The sequence below is a fragment of the Mastacembelus armatus genome, chromosome 19 (genome assembly GCF_900324485.2).
Source record: "Mastacembelus armatus chromosome 19, fMasArm1.2, whole genome shotgun sequence".
Lineage (NCBI taxonomy): Eukaryota > Metazoa > Chordata > Actinopteri > Synbranchiformes > Mastacembelidae > Mastacembelus > Mastacembelus armatus.
The window spans coordinates 1821140-1836869 of NC_046651.1; the positions used below are offsets into that span (position 1 = coordinate 1821140).

The following is a 15730-nucleotide window of genomic DNA, read 5'->3' on the forward strand; positions in this document are numbered from 1 at the left end:
TATTAAGACATTTACCTAACCATTATTGTTGGCTTTAAAAAGTAAAAAAATATACTAGTTACAAACAGTATTCTAGAAGCCTGGTCTGTGAACAATATGCCCACTTGATTAGGGAGAGCGCTTTCAACTACCCTGAAACTCATTAGACATGTTCTCCAATGACAAGATGCAGTCTGTCATGGGTTTGTGCAAAAAACAAAATATATGCATTTATCCAAACTGCTTTACCTCTCATCCACCCATTAACACAAACACATAAACTGACCGTTGGGAGTAACTTAGGGTTCAATGTCTTGCCCAAAGACTCTTCAACATGTGGACAGGGGAGAGCTGGGGATCAATCTGCCAATCCTGTGATAAACGGACAATCCAGTCTACCTCTTAAGTCGTGTATTTAAAAGTATTTACATGCTAAATAAAACAATATACAGATACAACTGTCAGCAACACTCCGACAGAGGCCACATGGCAGAATGCATGCACTGATTAAGGCTGAAATAATCAAAGATATAATATCTTCAACTAGGTTGCAAACATTATTCAATGTGGTTCCAAAGCTACTGACCATCTGACAAGCAGTTTTGATGAGGTATACCAAAGGCTGAAGACTGGAGTTTGCCGGACATCTTGGGCCCTGTAGCAGTTGCCCAGGCTGCACAGGTTTTAATCCAGCCACATGTGTGAAACCGGCTAGTATGGGACTCACAGAAATGTAAACCTACTCACTTCCTGGCTTGAAAATAAGTCATAAAACTAATCAAACTAAACCACAAATGAAACTGAGAAGTGACTTTAAAAAACTGATTGTTTCTCTGCATGTTTACCTGTAGCTTCTGAGCAGATGGAAGTGTGTGGGGTTGATGCCTGATGCTCTAATGACCTTCAAGAGATGAATCCCACGATGAGACACACCCAAAATTTCAGCAATTCCACTGTCCACCTGAAAAAAATACATGCTTTAAAACTGATGAATGCTCGCTATACTTCTGTTAAAGCTAGCATGTCACTGAATAATTCCAGAGCACCACGCAGTAACATTTCCACCCCTATTTGCTACATGCATATTGCTTACTGTGAGGTTCAAACCATGCATTTCCAGTGAAAGATACTGGAGACCTATTGTTAAGTTAACATGGAGATGAGCCTTTGGCTTTAAAATTCCATAATTAGGAATTCTTGGAATTCACAGTGGTTGAAAGTAACAAGGTACTTTTTGGAATCAGATGAATAAAACAAAATCCAGTATAATCATTGGACTTTACTGATCCTCAATAGGAAATTCACAAGCTACCCAGCAGTATATAAAGTAACTTAAATTATAAGTACAGTATATACCTTTACCAGCTGCAACATTAAAGTGATGAACAAAGTAATGCACAAAAAAATATCACCCAATAATATAAACTAATTTAATATGTGCCACTGAGTACTTTTACTTTTGATACTTCAAGTGTAGTTGAATGGCTTGTACATGTTCTCGCCAGATCAAATTTTATAATGACAATAACACTGTCCCTAATTGGTTTCTGGTTGGTTGTATATTTGGCTACTACTGTAACCTCACTAAAAGTACATTTCTGGCTTGTCTTGTTTTTCCTTTAAATGTGTTTTATTCTATTCCTATACCTATTTACAGATCTCATTTTATTCTATCTCCAACAGATTTTATTCTGGTTCTAACTATTTTCACAGGCTTTTCACTTTGAATTGGCTGCATTTGAATTATGATATATAAAAAAAAGCTACAATGTCATGAAAAACTAAGATATTGATATGTCCATATTATCTTTGCCATTAGTCAGTTTATCTTGCTCACATTCACACGGAACAGTCGACTAAAGTAGTTTTCCCAGTTGTCTCGGGCAGCAATGACAATCCTCTTCTTCATCAGGTCACCCTGGATGGTGCTTGTAGCTGTTCCCACATTGAAATTTGCTAAACAGTATTAATGGGGTAATGGAGAGAAAAATAATGCAGAAGGAGATAAGTCACCCAAAGTTTTAGAGTATAACAAAAAGATCAGCTGTAGTAACAATTGCAGCATCCAGCCTACTGATAATTTGTCAAAACGCTCACCTAACAGGTCCTTCATCTTCCTTTTCTCCTCTCTGCTGATCCTCATACAGCTCTCAGAGTACGTATCCTTCATGATCTTAAACACATCACACCGTGACAATATGAAAGTTAGACTTTACTGCTTTCTATGTGCTAGCAAGATAATTGGCACTGCACTGAAGGGGTCTGTAGATAAATATACTGGGATCTCAGTTAACTACAGTAAATCAGGCTGAACTTAATGACATCTGTAAATACACTAACCTGTTCACATAACAGACTGAGGACGTAGGGGTGGTTGAACAACTCTTTGGGGTAGAACACCTGAAGATAAAAAATTATTACGGAAAATCAAATTCCTCCCCCAGTGAGAGACATTATTAATGAATGCAATGCATTTACGTCAGTGTGAATACAGTTGTGTTTGGGGTGAAATAAAAGTAAATGTGCAAAATATACAGTATATAACACAAATCTAAATCATATAAATCAGAAGTTAACACAAGAGGAGTTATTCATAAAAACCTAATAAAAATTAAGATCACTCCCCTTTGTGAACAGAAAAACAGAACAGTCAAATGTGGACTATTAAATATCAGGTCTCTTTCGTCTAAATCTCTGTTAGTAAATGATTTGATAACTGATCACCAAATTGACCTACTTTATCTTACTGAAACCTGGTTACAGCAGGATGAATATGTCAGTCTGAATGAATCAACCCCCCTCAGTCATAAAAATGATCATGTTCCTCGAAGCACAGGTCGAGGTGGAGGAGTAGCTGCAATCTTCCACTCAAACTTATTATTAAACTTTCATCCTCAGAACATCCATTCATTATCTATATATGCTTATTCCCTAACCAGGGTCCCAGGGATCTGCTGGAGCCTCTCCCAGCTCTCTTTGGGTGAAAGGCAGGGGTCCACCCTGGACAGGTCACCAGTCCATCACAGGGCCACATAGAGACACACAAAGACAAACAACCCCACACGGGCAAATTTAGAGTCACCAATCAACCTGACATACATGTTTTTGGACTGTGGGAGGAAACCAGAGTACCTGGAGTAAACTCACTCAGCCTTCAGCCACTATTCCAGAAGTGCCATTAAGTCAAGAGATAAACATAAATGTCTTTGTGCATCTACACAGAGAGGGGTGTTATGAGTAACCAAAGGTTGCAGTAGGGTGCACACAAACCCCACCCAAATCTGAACTACACTTTGCAGAGACATGGGCATCAAGGTTTGTTCAAATCCTGACAGGATGTGGGTTGAAATGGAGATAAAAACAAGCCTGAAGTCTATACACGATTATTGTAAGTGATCCATAACATTTCACTGATATTTATTATTGTAGCTGTAAGTGAACCACTGGTCTGCTGTGCATGTTTGTAAGTGTGCAATTCTAACTTCTTTTCGTAGGAACAGTTTTCCTGGCATGTCGGAGTAAGAGAAGTTGACCCCTGGAGAGAAGCGGTGCAGCTGGGACCAAATGCCATCCTCATCTGGCATCTTATCTACAGCTAATAAACAAAGAGCATGACAGTCTGCATATTAGTTAGCTAAAATACAGCACCATTTAAAAGTAAACATGATCCAAGCCACACCCACTGAGGGATGGGGCAGCCGTGGGCGGTGGGTCGGGGATATCCTGAATGAGGTGTACTGGGCGTGGAGGGGGTGGTGGGGAGTCGGGGGGAGAAGGCAGAGGCTGCTGGGAGCCCTGGGAGCCAAACAGGTCTTCCAGGGAGGGCTGCTTTTGCTTCATGGTGCTAGAGATGATGGGGAGACCCCTGGTGGAGGGAGGGGACGGCTCTTTCTCAGGCTTGAGTGGCTGTGGAGCAGGAACCCACAGGAAAATGTAAGGCTATATCACACAGCTTGTTCCAGATAGTAATAAATCTATCAAAAAATAAATAAACCTAACAAGCAGATATTTGTGATATACAGATTCATTTTCTTTGCAGTTGTATTTCTGACCTTCTGTTGTGGCACTGGTGCTTTATTTTTGAGTTTGGCCAGAGCTTCCTCTTTGGGGTCATTCCTCTTTACAAACTGCTTTCCAGGTCTGTGAAGACAATAAAAACATTACAGAAACTATTATTTCTAGTTTTTGAGGCCATATTTCTTCTTTTTCACAACTATAGCCTGTCAATCAATGTACAGTAGGGGGATGACTGTGCCCCCACAGAACTTCCCAGAACCTGCATCTTCCTGGGTGGCAGGAAAAAAAAGTAACAAAATAAAATCCATCTTTCAGCATCATATTCCAGCATTGGAACAATTCAACAGGACTTGTTCCTTTTGGGTCTTTCCAGTATTTACATTTGTGTCTCTGTTTTGTCTTAGCATGTAGTTTATATTTAGTATTTGTCACTGTAGCGTTGGTAATAAATGAGAAATCAAGTGACTTTCTTTGCTTTCTTGTGCATTTGTCTGACTCATTTATCCATCCATCCATTATCTCTACCAGCTTATTCCTATTTAGGGTCACAGGGATCTGCTGGAGCCTATCCCAGCTCTCTTTGGGTGAAAGGCAAACCTTGGACAGGTCATCAGTCCATCACAATTGTCTGAATCATTTATTCTTAAAATATCTAACCTCACAAGCAAAAATTAAGATAATAAAGCAGACTTTTCTTCAGTAAAATAATTACCCTTTTTAAAACAATAAGATCCATAACAGTAAACCCCATCATGTTTGCCCAGCCTGAGGACCTATATCCTATTATTTTCCATACTCTCAGAAAGGGGTGAAAATAATTCCATATGGGAGTTATGTACAGTCACTTTTCATTATTTACCCCTCACAATCAGAATACAATTTGAGCATTTCAGATCATTCTTTTTTATTTTCATCTTTTTCACTTGTGTTATAATGAGACATTATGACCTTCATGTGTTTACCACAGGGGGTCTCAAACTCCAGTCCTCGAGTGCCACTGTCCTGCTTCTTTTCCAACTATCCCTGCCCTTGCAGCTTTTGATTGGCTGAACATGCCTGATCCAGGTGATCAGCAGTGGGTAGGGCAGGGATCGATCGATCAATACGAGTTTCTCATTTGTGAGGGAGGAGAGGTGTATCTATGCAGCATCCAATGGGATCTTACTGTAGATCTGAGCATTCTTGAAAATGCGTTGGAGCAGTTGGAGTGCTGTAACTGACCTGACCGGCTCGAAGGGTTTGGGCTGTGGTTGGGCACGGCTGTTGTACTCTTTGATGATTTCCCGTATGTTGGATGTGGGTTCGACCCGAGGGTTAATGAGAGGAGATGAGACAGGTGTTGCTCTTGGGGGATCTACTTCTGTAGCAGGAGGGATTTGATAACTATTCACTGTGAGAACAGAGACAGTAGGTATATCTCAAGCTCTTCATTCAGTTCACTTAGTATACTTTATAGAAAGAACAGAAAGACACAAAACCCATTTTTCTTTGTGGGCTCATCTGCCTTTTGAGAGTTACAAACAGCCACTGTATTTGAAAGTAATTCCATGAAATACTACCTAGCCCCATGAACTTGTTTCACCTCCTTACCTTTAGGCTTAGGTGCCGTGGGTGGGGGTGATGGACGTAGTAATGGTGTGGAGCATTGCTGCTGTGTGGGGGGGCTGGAGGGGACTGGCCAAAGCGTTGGGGTTTTGTATTCCTCATGGGGCTGGGTGCCTTATGGACAGTGGAGGGTAGTGATGGTGAGGAAGGGGGAAACCATGATGTAAATTGAAAAATGACTATAAGCATGATGTTATCTATAGTATTTTAACATCAACAGGCCTTTACAACATAGAAGAAATCTTCTAGGTGACTGTATATTGGATAATATGCTTTCTGAGGAAGCTATATGTACTATACGACTCTACTCACCCATCCTTTGGAAGTATTCCTTCTTGTCTTTGAAAGAATGCAGCTCATTTGGGTCTGGTAAGTGCTCTTCTCCCTCTGGCTGTGGAAGAAGTGGACAGACAATATGTCAACACTAAGAAGAAATGAGCTTCACAGTGCTTCAAGTTCCTGAGAGAAATAAGAGATGAAGGTTCTAACCACTCAGCCACCGTGCTGGCAAGCTGGCACGGCAAACATATCATTCTAAAAAGTGGAAATTAAACTCAATGTCACAATTGGTAAAAGACCCAAAGATGTCAGAGGTTACAACACCAAAAACACAACTACCAAATATAGGCGCATAAACAGAAACATAAACAGAGATGATGTGTTGAAATGTATGTAAGAAAGCAGTATGAAATAATACATCTGGCTCAGGATGCCTGTAGCTGGAGGCTTGTTTTGGTGGTTTGTGCTGGTCGGCCAGGGGTGAGGGAAAGCGAGGTGAAGGTGAGCTTGAGCGTTCCCTGGAGGACTGACTGAACTGACGCCTCCGCTGCCTCTCCTCCCCCCCCCTGTCTTTGCTCTTCGTTCTTCATCTGCTGCTGGGACAGAGCCATTGCCTGCAGACTCATCTGCTGGGCCTGGAGTGGGGGGATAAGGAAGAACAAGGACATATGGAATTGGGGAGACCACAAGAGAAGGAGTTAAGGAAAGCAGACATGGGTGGAAGGGCAAACAGAGGATGATAAAACTGTCCAGGCATGCTATGGAGACTGACTGGGAATATGCTAAGGCCTTACCATGAGGAAGGCCTGCTGGTTAATGAGGGCCTGCTGTGTTGCTGCCATCTGCATGGGGTCAGTGACAGAAGGAGCAGGCATAGGAGTCTGAGGCATCATCATGGCTGTGTAGGATTATGACAGACTGTTTGTCAAGCAGAAATCAGCTAGATTTCAATATGTAAAAAAGAATTCTTTTATTACTTATATTTTCTGATTTCTAGCTACATTTTCTACATTTCTGATTAAGACTGGCTATTATATTTGATGGTGGTGCATTTTTTGTGTTAAAATAAAACTCTGATTTAACACTGGTGATTTTGATGTGTATATCAAGCCATATTTTTGTAGTGTGTATGTTTTGCGTCAACAAAAGCCTAGTCAAATGATTTTGTTCCAATTTATAGCAACTTTTTTCTATATTTTCCAGTTTACAAAAACTGCTTTCACATTAGGTGACATTAGGGCAAAAAACATAACATATGTACAGGCAGTAAGTGTGACATTTGATTCATTTTCTTTCAGGCTTTTATATTTAAGTAAAAGATGTGTCCGCATTTACTGAATTAATTGGATGAAAAAGTACAACCTGGCATGGTTGGCACTGCTGGCATTGCTGGTATTGCTGGCATTGCTGGCATTGCTGGCATTGCTGGCATTGTTGGCATTGTTGGCATTATGGGAGCTGCACCATAGGTGGGCATTGGATTAATGGGCATTCCTGGAGAGCAAGAGCAGAGCAACATAAAGATCAGCGCCATTGAATGTTTTTTCCTGCCAAGCACTTGATATGAAAATGATTCATGGCTTGGGATAATCTCATCCAGGCAGTTCGATTTGTGTTATATGCACGATAATTCTTACTCACCCACAGGGTAGCTTGACATTGTCATAGGCATACCTGAAAAACAGAGTCCTCATTTAAAGTTATGTTTTGTTCACCGATACTTTGTTACAAGCCAATTTTTTGTTCTTCTCTTTAAATCTTGCCATCTTCTCTTGATTTCATCTGTTGTTCTTGTTTTCCCAGCAGCCTTGACATTTGAGCAGATACCACTGCATATAACGTTCTTTTGAGAAACATTTTTTGCTGTGATGTGCCAATATATTTATTTGCCTCTTCTACTTATACTTCTAATTCAATTTGTTTGATAATAATAAAACTTCTACAAAATATAATTTTTGTGCTTAAAAAATTGCTACTGAGAGCCAGTGTTCCTACCAGCTTCATACATACCAGGCTGCATGGGTCCAATCCCTCCTCCTCCTCTCATCCTGCGGTTTAGCATGGCTACTCTTTCCGTATCCTATACACACAAACATGAGTGAGTGACACAGTACATTGTGAGTGCACAAGCAGCCAGTTACTGCACAGACATAAGGAAACACAACCCAGTAATTTCACAGTAATAAGATCCAGCCAGAGGAACACAATCCATCAGGGTCCAATGGATATGCATGAGACACCCTACACAATAAAACTTTAATGCTTCTTAGAGGACAGGAATTAAGGGCAACATAACATTTGCATAATCACAGGTTGTAGTGTAAAAAAATATAATAAATCTGATGACATCACTGACCGGGGGTCCTTGGTCCAATACAGGATCAAACAAGTCATCAACATAGGCATCCATCTGTCGACCACGCCCTGACAACAGGTGGAGAAGAGGTTAGAGGTCGGAACAATGCACTGATGTACTGTAGCTAATCATGGTCAGAATTGACAGCTTGGGACCTGTGGGGCACCCCTGTCATAATGAAGACTACACCTATATACATGATGTATGTATTCTGCCACCTTCAACCAAATAAATGAAACAGTTTTAATATCCACAGTGTGAACAAAACATCGACTTAACCGTTTCAATAAGACAAATAAAAACATTAGTTGTCATAATATAATGGCCAATATCTCTTTATGAAACTGCTGTTGTCAGGAAAAACAAAACCTAATAAACCCACTGAAGACACTGCTGTTCACAACAGCAGCTAGAGGACACTGTGGAGCATTTCACAGCCCTGAGCTAGACGTTTCCCATGAGCTGTGGAAATCTAGACTTACTGTCACATGGCCAGAAACACAACCTCAATTGAATGGTAATATTGCTCTGTAGCTTGAGGAAGTGTAAATGGGAACTATTTGATGACCTGTTTGCCATATAAACTTTCTAAAGTCATAATAATGTTTTGCTGACATAAGACCTTGGTCTCAGGATCAGAAAATATTGCAGGAAACAGTTAAGAGTCCTTGTCACTTGATATTATAAACTAGTGGCCCATATTAACAAAAAAAAACAAAAAAAAAGCAATTTATCAAATTAGCCCAAACCAAACATACAAATCTTCAGGAGCTGGAATCTCTGGTAGGTCCATATGTGACCTTAGGACTCCAGACACACTGTAACTTGGTCACACACGCTTCAGAATCCAAACCTTAAATAAGCCCTGTTGTAGATCTCATCAATATAATCTGTTTTCTGTTTTCTCATACCAGGCACAACATTTAAAATACTTAAATTTGGAAGGAAAAACAGTTTCAGGGGTGGCACAGTGGAGCAGTGGTTATCACTGTCACGTCACAGCATGAAGCTTTTGGGTTTAGTTTCAGGTTAGATTGACTGATGACTCTTAGTTGTCAGTCGGTGTGAATGTGAGTGCCCCTGTTTGTCTGTTTCTATGTGTCAGCCCTGCCCAATGACCTGTACAGGATGACCCACGCCTCTCACCCTATGTCACCTGGGATTGCATCCAGGCCTCTATCAAAATGAGGGACAAACAAGAAGATTCTCATGCCTGATTTGCAATATGCAGGACCTGTACCATGGACCTGGAAAGCAGGCCATGTTATGCAGTAGCATAACATTTTACAGTGTAAAAACTTGACCATATTCAATATGATAGTGGGCAGATTCAGACTTACACACTTCTATACAAATGTAGAGCTCTTTAAATGACTCCACATGCCTTTGTGTCGTATTTGGCTGAACAACATGAAAAAGTAAAACAAAGAAAGAAAACATAACACAGTAACAGAGTGCATACAATGCACAAACCAAGTGTCCAGTTTACTTTTCTGGTACAGTCTGTGCATTTAAATTTTGGCTGTGTGGATGTTGGTTCACAGATCCGGATGAACCCTAGTGACTTTGAAAGTTGTCACAAGTACTCATACAGGCTCTCACAGCCTTAACACCTACCTTCCTGTGGATAATTGCTTCCCCATGGGCTTCCCTCAAAAGAAGGCAGCCCAGGAGCTTGCATTGGAGGTGCTGGTGGAATGAAGCTGTCCATATCTGCAGTTGGCATACTAAAGGGAAAGAGAGAAACACACAGATGCTCATAATAATAGCATTATTTTCATTTAATTCTGGATTGACCCTAGAAACACTTGTCAGCTCTCTACCTGTCTTCCTGTCTGCTGAAAAGGTAGTCAGAATTTGCAGAGGAGGTCATTCCTGGTGGGGGCAGCACTTCAGCTTCTGCATCAGCCAGCAGATCCATGACAAAGTCTGAACCAGCTAGATCTGACCAGCCTTCATCTGTTAGAAGAGACACCGACCATCCCTGCACTGCTTCTGACACACCTCTAACACACCAACAACACATGGAGGAGGAAAATCAGGGAGGATGGACAATCAGGAGTAAGTAAAGGAAGGTGCAGTATGAGTACCTGTAACGGAGAAGCCATGAGGCCAGCTGCTCTCCAGTAGTCCATGACTCCACTTCAGTTGTCAGCTTCTCATCTGTAGCAGAGGATTTTATTGGTTTATGAAAACAGATGCTGGTGGTGCTGGAACGGGTTTGTAGCAAAGTTTATGCTTTTTGTAGAATTTGTCATTCTCACCAGTGAAGGTGTGTACATCCAGCAGCATAGCACCTTTTCTCTGGTTGGAGGTCCACTCCAGCTGGGTGGGTGGGTAAATGCGGGTGCTGGGAGGTGGGAGCTGCAGAGATCTCAGCAGCTTGTGTTGGCACAGTGAGCGGTACTCCCCTGGACCATGGTCTGACACATACCTAGCAATATTGTAGACTGAGTTATGTATAGGCAAAGTAGTTTTTGAAATGTTTTTCAGACATGTGGCAATACTCACATGAAAGTTTCACTAACACATCCACACCCTTCAAATCATTTTTTAACAGTTTTTTCAAAAATCCAGTGTAATGCTAAGACTACACATGGGGTGAAAACTCTCTGTGTTCACAAATAACAATTGGAACATAATATTAAAATGTAATGTAGCTGTATTACAAGTAAAGATGAATCATGAACTGACAGTATTAAATGACTGATCTGATTAAGTTTTGCCATATGCCTTTTCTGCATACATACATTTTTCTTGCAGATGGTTTCACGAAATGGTAAATATTGATATGAACTTTGAAAATTTCTTATCCACAAGGAGCACTGACACAATTGGCATTTGTACATAACGGTGGTAATTATCCAGGTAATAAACAAAAAGAATGCTGAATACACTTGGAGAAACTCTCTTGACAATACAATTATCCTATCAGGGTGTGCAGTATACCCTCCATTAATCCCTGTTTGCAATAGAAGACTAATTAAACTTTAGCACCTACTTGAGCAGGTGTTTGTCCAATGTTGGCGAAGGGGTGAAAGCACTGATGCAGCAAGCCAGCAGAAGCCAGGCCCTCAGGGTGGTCGACTCCTCCTTCAGGCCCCATATATGGTAAACTAACTGGACTAGGATCTCGTCCCTTAAAGTTGGCCTGCTTTGGCCCTTCTCCACTATGTAGTTACCCACCATTTGCTCTTGCCAGCCAGTGAGGTCTGCTTCGCCTGTAAACCGTAAGATCTGAGAAAAATCATAAGTTAGTTGAATCAAAAGGAATCTAATTTAATCTAATCTAAAATGATCTAATCACTCCTTTATACCAATTTGTAAATCTCCAGTGCAGTTCTGGTGTCTTCAGCCTCCAGAGGGGTGAGGGGTCTCTGGAGTGGGCATCCTTGAGGCTGGCACCACGTATCCTGATGAGAACACAACATAAAAGAAATGAAAGATAGAAACCTTTGAACTAGACCAGCTAGGCTATCAACAAAAGTAGCACCAAAAACCACTGTGAGTGGATTGTTAGATCATAAATGACCTACAAAGTTAGTAGTTACATAAACATAAGCATGTGTAGAAATTTAAGAGAAGAGCTCTTACATCTATTGCCAGTGTCTGTATGTTAGGGACCATTTTTCTATTTTGATGTTACTGTACTAAACATAAACCTGTATTGGAAAAGCCTGTGTCATGCACAGATCAGGGATAAGTGTATAAGGTCAAGCATGTGTACCCATTTATTATCATTATTATCATTGCATTATATCTAAGTCTTCCTTTTAACATGATTTAGAGGGTTTGGGTCAGCTGATTATATGACAGAGGTTATAAACAAAACAAATTAGGAAATAATCATACATTGAAATATCCACAGAACAGGGATTTCCTGTCATGTGTAGACTTAATACATACTGTAACCCTAATGTCCTATGAAAACTAGTCTCAGGCAACTGTTTTCATCGAGGAAAAAACTCTAAACTACCGGGTCAATAACAAATAGTACACAAAGACATTAAATTCACTAGCAAGTTGCAAAACCAGCTGGTAATTACTGGAGCCCAAGGGGCTCCAAGAGCAGAAGATCAAGAAGAAACTCTTCACTTTTATTAGAAAGCCAATCAAATGACTACAAAAGATCTACAAAAATAGAAGCACACCAACCACCAGAAGACATGAGGTGACTACAAATCATGTGATTGTTTAAATAGTCGATGCCCGAGGTCCCATTGTCTCATAATCACTCCATGCTTGCAAATGGCCAGAATATCCATAAAGGTTTAAAATCAGTTATATGATTATTTTTAGCAATTCTGGCACTATTACAAACACAGACATACGTACTACTGTACCATGCACTTGTCTTTAAAATAGTATTTACCTTCTTATTCTTAACATGCTAACCCATAAGATTGAGACCCCAGTGCCATAGATTGTGCAGGAAGACCTACATGACTTTGTTTTGCAGTGTGTAGGCAACAATCTACATTGTAAGGTAGGGCAGGAGAAATAAGGTAGAAAACAAGGACTGGATTATGAATATGTGCATGTATTTACCCACCTTTAATATAGACTTGGCATAGTGAGAGAATGGGTATCTGTTTATATCTAAAGGCAGGGAGAGCTTGTGTTCTGCCTTCACCTCTGGAGGTGCCACCTCAGTGACAGTTAACACATGCTGCTGCCCTGGTGGAGAGAAATGGGACTACATTCATGGCATACTTCATGGCAGCAAGGCATATGTGCAGATCGCATCTATTCAAATCAGTCCTCTATAAACTATATATGAAACTAACCTGCGACACTGCAGAGTCTGGCTGACAGCTCAGCAGGGATCTCTAACCTCCCCACATCCTTTAGGGAAACAAAAAAGCAAATATTATAGTATGGTTATCACTGGAGAAACTGGTTCAGTTGTTATACTGGATCTGAAATCTGTGTTTTTGATGAAATGTTACCACATGACCTCTGTTATTCAGTATTAGATCAGTCAGTTCATTGCCTTACCATTTCTGGCAAGTTAAACTTCTTCTTTGTCACTGTTTTTGCTTTGCTCCTCGCTTGAAATTCCTGAAATTAAAAAGATAAAAGGCCAGACAATCACGTTGCTTTTCATACTGTAATCTTGTCACCTCATAATCTCAAAGTCTAAATATAGCATCCGCCACTGCAAACTGCTCGCAGATTAGGTTTTCCTTTTGTTCAGGTAAAAGTACGTTCAACACTCAGTATTCATCTCTACCTGAGGAGTGTGTTTAGTCAGACCTATTTTTAGTTGCACATCCTCTTATATACTCCTCCAACACCTACAGTCTTGTTGCCCCGCCTCATAGAGCAGGCCACGCAGTTTCAAGAGTCCAAAAGGGTTATTTCTTATCAGGAGGTTTACAGCTGACAGAGAGGAGTCACCCCAGTGACAATGACAACATCACTCAGATATGACTAAACACTATCCCATTTATCTTTAGCCTGCCTAGTGTATATTTGTATAACCTTATTCCATGGTCAGTTTTTTGTTCTGTTGTTTTTACTAGATACAATTATCAGATAAATGCCTAAAATGCAAACAAATGTGTGATATGCATTACCAAATAAACATGGGTGTACCAACTATTTATTCAGCAAATACAAATCTTTTGTCATGGCCACACTTCATTAATCACAAAGTTACTGAATAACTTTGAAGAGAAGAGAACTGGTCTCTACAAACACATAAGGAACCCAACTCTGCTCTACCTTCATATGACAGAATTTAAAATGATATACTTTTCCAAAGTGCCTCCGCTCATAGCAGATCAACACATCCACTGGGTTGTTGGATCACTACATGGGTACTACTCAATCTCATATTACTTTACAATTACAATATATTGATTTTCTCAGCTATTGCATTGAAAGAGCCATATTAATTGGGGACCTCTGACAGGGAAAGCATTCTGGGAGAGGACTCTAAGAACGGCAGTCCAACACTCTGGTCCAGACTGAAAAACCTCAACAACCATTATAAGGATTGCTACCAAATTTGGTACACCTTTTTATGATCCCCACAGAATGATCCCCTTCATAGTTTAACCTCATTAGAAAAAACACTTCAGAACTACAAGATGAATTAGCACAACATTAAATGGGAAATGGACTTCTACAATAATTACCAACACACACACCCTGCCATGCAAACATTGACATTCACACCAAAGGCAATAACAACCACAACAACTCAAGGAAACTTCAGCATATGGCCTGAAGAAGAGAGTTACCAAGCTGCCAAGTCTCTATTTGGGGGCCTGTCTGCTCTATGTCATAAATCACAGCAGCCCCAAAGATAGAACAGGCAAGAATCATGTAGTTTAGCAGACTGGAACCCAGACCTTACTGTTGAGAGGTGCCAGTGCTACCCACTGAAGACTAAATAAGACAAATACAGAATAGACTGATGTGACATTTTATACAGACATTCATTATTCACTCTTTTTTTTAAACTTTATTTTGTATCTTATGGTGGTTTCTGTCAGAGCTACCAAACAAGGTTTTATTGTGTAACTACATACAGTGACAATAAAGTCTTATCTTATCCTCTCCACCCTCTTCATACTTCCTGTTTGTAATGCAGGCTCCCTGACAAAAAGCTGTATTTTCCAAAACTAAGGTAAGACACCAGTAATGACATCACTGTGGCATAAAAAGACTTATACCCTCACATTTTCTTAAACTCCTCATGTGCCATAGAAAATATTATATTACTGTTTTCACAGATGACATAGAACTCACATGACAAGTAATCAGAACTTCATGTGGAAAATGGATGGTGCCCCCTTCCAATGAGTGGAAAAACTGCTTAATTTGTTATTAAATTGCAGTGGTCACTCAGGTCACAGACAAGAAGTGAAAATGAATCAGTTCTATAAAGATAAGTGTAACTAGGCTTTGAATAGAGAGGAACTGGACATAGGCAGGAACCTGATAGCTTCACTGTTCATAGTCCAAGCCTCATAAAGCAATAACACAAAATATAGTGACAGTGATACAACTGAACATAAAGGACTAACAAAAAGCATAACATTGTCAATTTAGTTTAGACAGGAGAAGAAAAATAAGTTAAAAACAAGAAGCAGCAGCTTAAAGTGCTTCCAGACTGTTTCCTTTGTTACAACACCTGTTTGCACTATTGTCATGGTGTCAACTATGTCTTAGCTCAGATCACTTAAAAGGCTGAAGACATCCTTGTATCTTATGCCGGTAGATAAAACAAAAGAAAACGCAGCTTACCTGTTAGGAGCTGTGGAGCTGGAATTCTAGAGACAGGTTACAGAAGGCGGAAAGAGAGATGCAGCCCTGTTTCAAGTTTCACAGAGAGGGGTTGAAGTCCAGAGTGTGGCTGTGAGGTGTGTGTGTGAGGGTGTGTGTGTGTGTGTGTGTGTGTGTGTGTGTGTGTGTGTGTGTGTGTGTGTGAGTGTGAGTGTGAGTGTGTGTGTGAGTGTGAGTGTGAGTGTGAGTGTGAGTGTG

At 40.4% G+C, this 15730-nt stretch overlaps 1 protein-coding gene across 1 annotated transcript in view; it reads right to left on the minus strand.

The window, feature by feature from the left end:
• myo15b (myosin XVB) overlaps nucleotides 1-15730 on the minus strand; it is a 47813-nt gene that overhangs the window by 15284 nt on the left and 16799 nt on the right. The window contains 26 exon segments of the mRNA XM_026316140.1: nucleotides 825-940; nucleotides 1817-1935; nucleotides 2077-2152; nucleotides 2320-2379; nucleotides 3462-3574; nucleotides 3663-3885; nucleotides 4032-4119; nucleotides 5218-5386; nucleotides 5587-5715; nucleotides 5914-5992; nucleotides 6299-6449; nucleotides 6451-6515; nucleotides 6675-6778; nucleotides 7243-7374; nucleotides 7522-7554; nucleotides 7891-7960; nucleotides 8237-8304; nucleotides 9854-9963; nucleotides 10060-10242; nucleotides 10327-10399; nucleotides 10501-10670; nucleotides 11238-11473; nucleotides 11554-11649; nucleotides 12789-12913; nucleotides 13024-13081; nucleotides 13235-13297. Of these exon segments, the coding sequence (XP_026171925.1) occupies nucleotides 825-940; nucleotides 1817-1935; nucleotides 2077-2152; nucleotides 2320-2379; nucleotides 3462-3574; nucleotides 3663-3885; nucleotides 4032-4119; nucleotides 5218-5386; nucleotides 5587-5715; nucleotides 5914-5992; nucleotides 6299-6449; nucleotides 6451-6515; nucleotides 6675-6778; nucleotides 7243-7374; nucleotides 7522-7554; nucleotides 7891-7960; nucleotides 8237-8304; nucleotides 9854-9963; nucleotides 10060-10242; nucleotides 10327-10399; nucleotides 10501-10670; nucleotides 11238-11473; nucleotides 11554-11649; nucleotides 12789-12913; nucleotides 13024-13081; nucleotides 13235-13297 (2909 nt within the window).